At 37.2% G+C, this 10286-nt stretch overlaps 1 protein-coding gene across 1 annotated transcript; it reads right to left on the reverse strand.

Annotated features, from left to right (window-relative positions):
• Positions 1-2330: 2330 nt before the first annotated feature.
• Positions 2331-9705, reverse strand: LOC121366961. The gene is made up of 4 exons (XM_041491185.1): positions 9554-9705; positions 8060-8225; positions 5848-5970; positions 2331-3817 (listed from the first exon to the last, which is right to left on the reverse strand). Exons 1-4 carry the CDS (start codon positions 9683-9685, stop codon positions 2331-2333), a joined length of 1908 nt encoding a protein of 635 aa, XP_041347119.1. The 5' UTR covers positions 9686-9705.
• Between the last annotated feature and the right edge of the window lie 581 nt (positions 9706-10286).

A 10286-nucleotide genomic window follows, 5' to 3' on the forward strand; every position in this document is an offset into this window, starting at 1 on the left:
ACAGATGGAAGCCACCATCCCCACAAAGGTTAATTATTATTCCTACCAAGAATTAAACTTACAAGTTTCTTAGGCTATCTATTCTTGCTTCGAATATAAATATCTGTATATGCAATACATTTCTGGCCATTCTGAGATACATGATGCATACATGTATATCAACATTATTTCAGCGCATATCTAATATTTATTGTTTACAAAGTCCAGAGGATGGTTTCTCAGACATTAACAACAAAATCGTTTTTATTTGATGGTAAGCAATAATTCACAAATGTCTCAAATACGTATCTGTTGGATGTCTACAGAATTTCCGGGTTCCCTACTGATAGAATAATTGATAACTGGATAATGACTGTTTAATCCCCATCGACTCTACAGTATAAAATCTTCCAATGCCCCCCAATGAGTTCTGATGCAAAATCCTACGTAAGTTCCTGGAGTTGCTACGGATTTTTGCTTGTGCAACTGAAATGCCAAAAAAGTGTATTGAGCAGTTAACACGAAATAGTGTGGTATATACAGTTTTGGACTAAAGAATTAAGTAAATAATATTTAGTTTATTGCTTTTTGGTTAAACATTTACCTCACTGTCTGTCCTTATGTGTCTTACTATCAACTACTCCAGGATACAAGTCAAAGGACATTGGTTGCAAAGGACAAGGGAAAGAGTGTGTCTAACATAGGATAATCATTCTTGCAATCTTATGCTAATGAGTGTCAAATTACAAGAAGAAAACATTGTGAAATAATATCTCACAAAATATATGAAATATCCATGTCAAGTGTAAACTTGATACCATAACGAGTGTATTTACCTTGTCCGGCATGCTACAGCATCATCAGATACCATAACGAGTGTATTTACCTTGTCCTGCATGCTCACAGCATCATCAGATACCATAACGAGTGTATTTACCTTGTCCGGCATGCTCACAGTATCATCAGATACCATAACGAGTGTATTTACCTTGTCCGGCATGCTCACACCATCATCAGATACCATACCATCATCAGATACCATAACGAGTGTATTTACCTTGTCCGGCATGCTCACAGCACCATCAGATACCATAACGAGTGTATTTACCTTGTCCGGCATGCTCACAGCATCATCAGATACCATAAAGAGTGTATTTACCTTGTCCGGCATGCTCACAGCACCATCGGATACCATAAAGAGTGTATTTACCTTGTCCGGCATGCTCACAGCATCATCGGATACCATAAAGAGTGTATTTACCTTGTCCGGCATGCTCACAGCATCATCGGATACCATAAAGAGTGTATTTACCTTGTCCGGCATGCTCACAGCATCATCGGATACCATAAAGAGTGTATTTACCTTGTCCGGCATGCTCACAGCATCATCGGATACCATAACGAGTGTATTTACCTTGTCCGGCATGCTCACAGCACCATCGGATACCATAACGAGTGTATTTACCTTGTCCGGCATGCTCACAGCACCATCGGATACCATAACGAGTGTATTTACCTTGTCCGGCATGCTCACAGCACCATCGGATACCATAACGAGTGTATTTACCTTGTCCGGCATGCTCACAGCACCATCGGATACCATAACGAGTGTATTTACCTTGTCCGGCATGCTCACAGCACCATCGGATACCATAACGAGTGTATTTACCTTGTCCGGCATGCTCACAGCACCATCGGATACCATAACGAGTGTATTTACCTTGTCCGGCATGCTCACAGCACCATCGGATACCATAACGAGTGTATTTACCTTGTCCGGCATGCTCACAGCACCATCGGATACCATAACGAGTGTATTTACCTTGTCCGGCATGCTCACAGCACCATCGGATACCATAACGAGTGTATTTACCTTGTCCGGCATGCTCACAGCACCATCGGATACCATAACGAGTGTATTTACCTTGTCCGGCATGCTCACAGCACCATCGGATACCATAACGAGTGTATTTACCTTGTCCGGCATGCTCACAGCACCATCGGATACCATAACGAGTGTATTTACCTTGTCCGGCATGCTCCGGCATGCTCACAGCACCATCAGATCATAACGAGTGTATTTACCATAACGAGTGTATTTACCTTGTCCGGCATGCTTACAGCATCATCAGATACCATAACGAGTGTATTTACCTTGTCCGGCATGCTTACAGCATCATCAGATACCATAACGAGTGTATTTACCATGTCAGGCATTCTTATAGAATCATCAGATACCATAACGAGTGTATTTACCTTGTCTGGCATGCTCACAACATCATCAGATACCATAACGAGTGTATTTACCTTGTCCGGCATGCTCACATCATCAGATACCATAACGAGTGTATTTACCTTGTCCGCATGCTTCCAACATCATCAGATACCATAACGAGTGTATTTACCTTGTCAGGCATGCTTACAGCATCATCAGATACCATAACGAGTGTATTTACCTTGTCAGGCATGATTACAGCATCATCAGATACCATAACGAGTGTATTTACCATGTCAGGCATTCTTATAGAATCATTAGATACCATAACGAGTGTATTTACCTTGTCTGGCATGCTCACAACATCATCAGATACCATAACGAGTGTATTTACCTTGTCCGGCATGCTCACATCATCAGATACCATAACGAGTGTATTTACCTTGTCCGGCATGCTTCCAACATCATCGGATACCATAACGAGTGTATTTACCTTGTCCGGCATGCTCACAGCACCATCGGATACCATAACGAGTGTATTTACCTTGTCCGGCATGCTCACAGCACCATCGGATACCATAACGAGTGTATTTACCTTGTCCGGCATGCTCACAGCACCATCGGATACCATAACGAGTGTATTTACCTTGTCCGGCATGCTCACAGCACCATCGGATACCATAACGAGTGTATTTACCTTGTCCGGCATGCTCACAGCACCATCGGATACCATAACGAGTGTATTTACCTTGTCCGGCATGCTCACAGCACCATCGGATACCATAACGAGTGTATTTACCTTGTCCGGCATGCTCACAGCACCATCAGATACCATAACGAGTGTATTTACCTTGTCCGGCATGCTTACAGCATCATCAGATACGAGTGTATTTACATTGTCAGGCATGCTTACAGCATCATCAGATACCATAACGAGTGTATTTACATTGTTCGGCATGCTTACAGCATCATCAGATACCATAACGAGTGTATTTACCATGTCAGGCATTCTTATAGAATCATTAGATACCATAACGAGTGTATTTACCTTGTCTGGCATGCTCACAACATCATCAGATACCATAACGAGTGTATTTACCTTGTCCGGCATGCTCACATCATCAGATACCATAACGAGTGTATTTACCTTGTCCGGCATGCTTCCAACATCATCAGATACCATAACGAGTGTATTTACCTTGTCAGGCATGCTTACAGCATCATCAGATACCATAACGAGTGTATTTACCTTGTCAGGCATGATTACAGCATCATCAGATACCATAACGAGTGTATTTACCATGTCAGGCATTCTTATAGAATCATTAGATACCATAACGAGTGTATTTACCTTGTCTGGCATGCTCACAACATCATCAGATACCATAACGAGTGTATTTACCTTGTCCGGCATGCTCACATCATCAGATACCATAACGAGTGTATTTACCTTGTCCGGCATGCTTCCAACATCATCAGATACCATAACGAGTGTATTTACCTTGTCTGGCATGCTTACAACATCATCATACACATCGTCATCTGGTGTGTCCTTAGTTTTTCTCGACTTCCTCAGAGGTATTTGTACATGCTTCTGACGTCCTGCATCTCTTTCATAGTTACCTTAAATAAACAAATAAATGGAGGCCATAGTTGGATTCCCATAATATTAGTCAAAAAAAAAAAAAAATAATAATAATGAAAACAACAAAAAAACACAACAAACCCCCCCCCCCCCCCCAAAAAAAAAAAAACCCAAAAACCCCACACACATCTAGTCCAACATCAAATGTTAAGGTATCAGATCAAAAAATATAATTTCAGTGTCTAGAATGTTTTTTAAATCTTATTTATTAAAATTCTAAATTAATTGGTCACTTAGCACCTGGTAAAATATTCATGAGGAAATTGGTGGATTTCTTTGACTTAGATTTACAGTAATCCAAATGGATTCTGGTGGAATTTGACCAGAAGCTTGCTCAAGCAGATCGTGAACTTCAGGTCTACACACAGACACAGACACAGACACACACACACACACACACACACAGACACATGCACACACACACACAGACACATGCACACACACACAGACACAGACACATGCACACAAACACAGACACACACACATACACACATACACACAGACACACACATGCACACACACACAGACACACACACACATGCACACACACACAGACACAGACACATGCACACACACACAGACACAGACACATGCACACACACACAGACACAGACACATGCACACAAACACAGACACACACACATACACACACAGACACATACACACACATGCACACATACACATGCACACAGACACACACACATACACACACATGCACACTGACACAGACACACACATACACACACACATACAGACACACACACACACATACAGACACACACACACACACACACACACACACACACACACACACACAGACACACAAACTCCCCAGACATCAACGTGAAACAAATTGAAGGGAGTAATTAGCTGCTCCTCTAACTTAGATTATGGAGATTTCTTACACACCCGTTGGTGAGAACACCATGCATTATTTATGATAACACATACCCTGTTTACACACGTACATATGTTAACAATTTCAAGACATATGACTGGATGCTCCTAGGTGATGACCAGGTCACAAATGCCATATATATCCAATGAAAATTAAAACGATGGAAATAGATTACACTGTGACGTATATTTAACCTGACAATCATGTGTCTGTCACGCGTAAGTCAGCTACAAGTGCAAAGGGTTATAAATATCTTTTAATCGAAAAAGATGCTAAAATTTCTTTAAAACCTGGTTTTTGAGGATATGTAAGAAATAGAATAATACATTCGTGTCCGTTAGATACCATTTATCTCACAACTCGTTGTTTAAAAATGCATCAAACTCGTTGTGAGATAAATGGTATCTAACAGTCACTCCTGTATTATTCTCTATCTATTACAGATATATCGATATCAATATCGTATGAATCCACGTTAAGAGGAGCTAAACATTTCTCTTTGAGGGAGTGATGGGGAGCAAGATGACAGTTCCCCTTAAACAGTCCTACACCCCAACCATCAGGTCAAAGTTCACAGACAGACAATATTGGAAGAACTTCAACTCATTATGTATTTATATGTACACATCCACTGTCATGCACTATATAGTCCGTCCCACAGGCAACGTCTTTTTTTATACTATGGAATTTACTACAAGTTATTTATTTCTAAGCCAATTGATTTGTAAATTGCACACAAAAAAATAGTATTTATTTGTTATTTCCAACATTTGTTATTTCTTATGTCAAACGAAACTGAAATTATTTACAGAAAACATTTTTATAGAATGATGGGATGGACTATAAATGAAACCATGGGATCCAGATTCAACAACCAAATCAAAGGTGGTTTTACAAATCTGGTTATGTCCATGATATCAATTAGAGAAAAACAATGCTTTATGTTTCAAACAACTGTAACTTCATGCATGCACCATCGTTTTATATCAGTCATGAATTAATATGAATATTTATTCTATTTTGAGCTGGTCATGGTTCAAGTATTATTGTATTCTTCAATTATTTATTAATTCACTGATGCTCAGTTATGGGCGAATAAAGAAATCTTACTGTTCCTGGTTTGTTGCGGAGGGTTTCCAAACTGAAATGTATTCACTGTAGATCCATTGGTCTGGGTTAAGGGAGATGCCCTTGATGGTGCAAAGCTACTTTTCCAGTCAGAATCAACTTGTGCTGTAATAAGAAAATTGCACAGTGTTTTAGATATTAAAATGAGCTTAGTATCTGGTAACCCGTGTATATGGTAGGCCCATATCAGTTCCTCACTTGTTTTTGGCCATTTTTGTAATTGTACTAGTAAATATTTTCCTTTTTCTTCAAAACTGGTCTCCCAACAATGTCAATTTGTAATTCCCTATCATTTACACTGTCACAACTATGATTGATGATAAAATTCTTAGTGATTCCCAACATTGGTTTTATTTAGCCAGAAAAAACAGAGGAACATTCAGATAAAAAGGCACTTTTAAATAAACAGGATTTTAAAAATATAATTTCCCTACTTACCAAATGACCAAATGTTTGACACCCAATAGCCGATGATTAATAAATCTCTAGTGGTGTTGTTAAACTAAACAAACCTTATTCACTTAGTACAACCCTCAGCCTCATTCCATGAAACGATCTTAGCACTGCTATCATCGCAAATATCTGTCATCGTGACCATAACCTTTTTCTATTCTCACCAGCCTGTTCCAAAACATGGCTTAGCTTACTGTTGTTGTAAATTATGGTGAAAATGTATGTTTGGTAGACAGTTGTAAACCATTAACATAGATGTCAAATGGCAGTTAGATGATGATTTGATGATTTTTCTCAGAACCGTACGAATTCATGTCTTTTAATATGGATCTAATATACACATAATAAATACAGTTTATCTTAAAACTTACCCATAATATCCATGTCATAAACCCATTTGATATTTACCATTATTAACTCAGTTAATGTTTTGTTGTCAATGGGTCATTTGTATACCCGAGCGTTACGTTTTGATGAGATTTAGCTGAAGTGCGTGACATCAAACTACATTTGTGCTAATCGCGATTACATCATATTACCAGTAAGGTACTTTGATTTACTAAATATTGAATTAAAATTTTATTTTAGAAGTGTTATAGGATAAATAGAATTTGCTACTCATGATTTTTAATATGGAAAAACTCATCTAGAGTAATCGGTTATTGGTTCATAAATAAACTAGTAAAGTAATTTAGTGGATGTCCTATACCAACAAATACAACAAAGATGTATTAAATGACCAAAAAATGTGCAGCAATTTGAGGCGAAGCTCTGGATTTCTGGATAACACAAATTGTTTGTGGTCAGCTTATATTGATTTTTTACATGGTGGTTATCAAGCGATTGTATTTCCTAAAAATGGCAGTAATGTGGATCTTTCAAAATTACACTGAAATGCATGAAAAGGCAGATATGTGCCACAACAAGAATAGATGAAAATGCTGTTTATAGAGATGGCTATATAGAAGACATTTGTTTTGTTTAAAGACACCACTAGAGCACATTGATTAATTAATCATCGGCTATTGGATGACAAACATTTGGTAATTCTGACACGTAGTCATCAGAGGAAACCCGCTACATTTTTCCTGAAGCAAGGGATCTTTTATAATATGCACGTTCCCACAGACAGGAAAGCATATATCACGACCTTGCACCAGTTGTGGTGCTGACTATATAGGGGCAACTGCATGAGAGATAGCTGACTTGTGGAAGTGGTTGATTAATAGAGGCGGTTCTTTAATAGAGATTGCTGTTTAGTCAAGTTGGACTGTACGCACTGTTATAACAAGAACTCATTAAGTGATATCCATCAAATCTTTACATATTCCTTTAGTTCATATTCTAGTGTTTTACAGTTGAGAAAATCTGAAATAAAATTAAAAGAAAGGAATGTTTGTTTAACATCTCAGCACATTAATTATGGCTATTTCAGTCCAACATATATCCACAATTAAACCGCAAAACTGGAAAAAGAGGACAATACATAACATGGCCTTTCATGCATCGTACCAATTATGGTGCACTGGTGGGGACTGAATAAACCAGTCCATCAAAGGTGGGCAAATCTGTGAGTAATCTATCTACTACAAAACTACATCTCACCCTTGAAAGAACTGGAATCCTCTACATAAAAATTACATGTTCTACAAATATATCTTACTCAAGTATTCTAAGAAAAGAATAATATATAATTCATTCATTTAAAATAAATAGTTGGGAACATCAATTAATTAAGTACCTTTTATTTTCTCAAATACGTCTGCAACATGACTTAGTCTGACTTCCTTTTTTCTGAGAACTTTGATTAACTTGTTAAACCAGTCATCTTTACGAAACAGAATATCCAGCAATTCTGAGGCTGCACTATGGGCTCCATGCTGTTTTTCTGTTGCTTCAATTCTCGACTGAAATACAAAACCACAACTCGTATACATCCTGAGTGAAAACTGATGTATGATACATGTATAACAGAAAAACAAATCTCCACTGAGGAGATTCGAAACATGGACCCTTTGTGTGAAAATTTGACTGAGCTAACAGGGAAATATCCACTAGCTGCTGCCAGTAGGAAGACACTATACCAACACTACTACATATGTGTACTCCCCCCACCCATTAAAATACAAGTAATTTTAGAAAGAGGGGGTGAAATGGGTAATAATGTGTACTACCAAAGTACAGATCCATTGAGTATTACAGTCATATTGTCAAACCTGCAAAACATTTCGATACAGTTGTAACAGAGAGAAGGTAAAGTATGTGGTGTTTAAATGAAGAAATACTTTCTAAAAATTACTAAAGCTTGTCTTGATAACCATTACTTCTCAGACAAATGCATGTTTTAGAGTTAAAGTTTGTTTTATTTAACAACACCACTAGAGCACATTGATTAATTAATCATTGGCTAGTGAAGGTTAAACATTTGGTAATTCTGACACGTAGTCATTAGAGGAAACCCGTTACAATTTTCCTAATGCAGAAAGAGATCTTTTATATGCACTTTCCTACAGACATGAAAGCACATACTACAGCCTTTGACCAGTTGTGGTGCACTGGATGGAATGAGAAAAACCCCAATCAGTTGAATGGATCCACCAAGGTGGTTCGATCCTGCAATGCAAGTACCTCAGACGAGCACTCAACCCACTGAGCTAAATCCTGCACCTGAATTTTCAGAATTATGAAAAATGCAATTTCGGGATATTAGAAAAACCTGGATGACCAGAAGCACTTCAGATGTACGAAAATGGATATTCTAAATATTAAAATGCAAGTAATTGTAACTTGATTACAAAAATGGCTTTAATAGTGAAAAATATGTTGTAGTGTTTAAAAACTACGGTGTGTCACTTTAAAGTTAAATTTGGTGAATGTTTAATTTGTGCCATTTTGGCTATTGGTAATTAAAACCTGAATTAACTGGCTACATTATTTTGTGACCATATTTGCCAAATCAGGCAAGATTGCAGGAAGTTTACCAGGCGGGGTCTAGACTGTGGTGACCAACGTTTATAGGTGGGACGAGTCATGCTCCCCAGGAAAATATATTGAAAAAAAGAGAAAATTTTGCTTGCACAGGGAGGGGTTTCGATTGTCGAAACTATCGCCCTGCACACCCACCAAAAAATAGCCAATACTCTTTGGGGTCCATATTCAACTGTGAATAGCTACACTAAGGATGGTTCCTTTAAACCACTTACATGTGAAACTGATATATTTAACTTTAACTCACCTCTTCTTCTTCTGAAAGACTGTTAATGTCCAGATGACATATTACTAGAGATGGTATTATTTTAGTTTTAAATTCAGACTTCATTTTACGTTTTAGATCCTGTTCTGGGGTTGCATCACATGGTGATGCCATTTTTTTCAGAACTGAAAAAGAAAAGAATTTTTTAAATTTAATTTAAGAAACTAATAACTGATATTATTATATATATATATAGCAATGAAATATATAGTTCTGTAGAAACCATAAAAGTGATATTTGGTGAACAGTCTTATTTTCACTGTATTTTAGCTATAGTGAAAATATAGAAATCATATTTATCTTTTTGTGAACCTTAATGAATCAGTTATCTCCCTTGTAAATTATTAAAAGTTTTAAGTTTGATGATTACCAATGCATCTGGTCGTATTTGAAAAAGAAATTTTTTTAATTTAAACAATTGTACCTATAAAAAATGGATATGAAGTGCAATTACAATAAAATATCTAAAACTGATTGAATACGAAGCAAAATAATGATGACACAATGTCCTGTTGTTGAGTATAAGTTTTTAAACTTGCCGTTCAATTTGTTTTGTATTGGTGGGTTTTTTGGAAGGATAATTTTTTCAGATATGCTTGCACAGCAGTATTATTAATATGAATTAAATAAAGGTACTTTTTATTTGTATTTCTTTTCAAAATACCATGGTCAAGTACATTTTCTACAAAAGTTCAACCAGAAGAAATATACCATG

This window comes from Gigantopelta aegis, unplaced genomic scaffold, assembly GCF_016097555.1.
Source record: "Gigantopelta aegis isolate Gae_Host unplaced genomic scaffold, Gae_host_genome ctg7940_pilon_pilon, whole genome shotgun sequence".
NCBI lineage: Eukaryota > Metazoa > Mollusca > Gastropoda > Neomphalida > Peltospiridae > Gigantopelta > Gigantopelta aegis.

What these genes read in the sequence shown, in the direction of transcription:
- LOC121366961 (XM_041491185.1), bottom strand. Translation starts at nt 9,685, where the DNA reads ATGGCATCACCATGTGATGCAACCCCAGAACAGGATCTAAAACGTAAA. An exon ending in CGTATTTGAGAAAATAAAAG is followed by an intron (nt 5,971 to 8,059) that starts GTACTTAATTAA and finishes TTCTTATTACAG; the next exon opens with CACAAGTTGATTCTGACTGG. An exon ending in TCCGCAACAAACCAGGAACA is followed by an intron (nt 3,818 to 5,847) that starts GTAAGATTTCTT and finishes TGTTTATTTAAG; the next exon opens with GTAACTATGAAAGAGATGCA.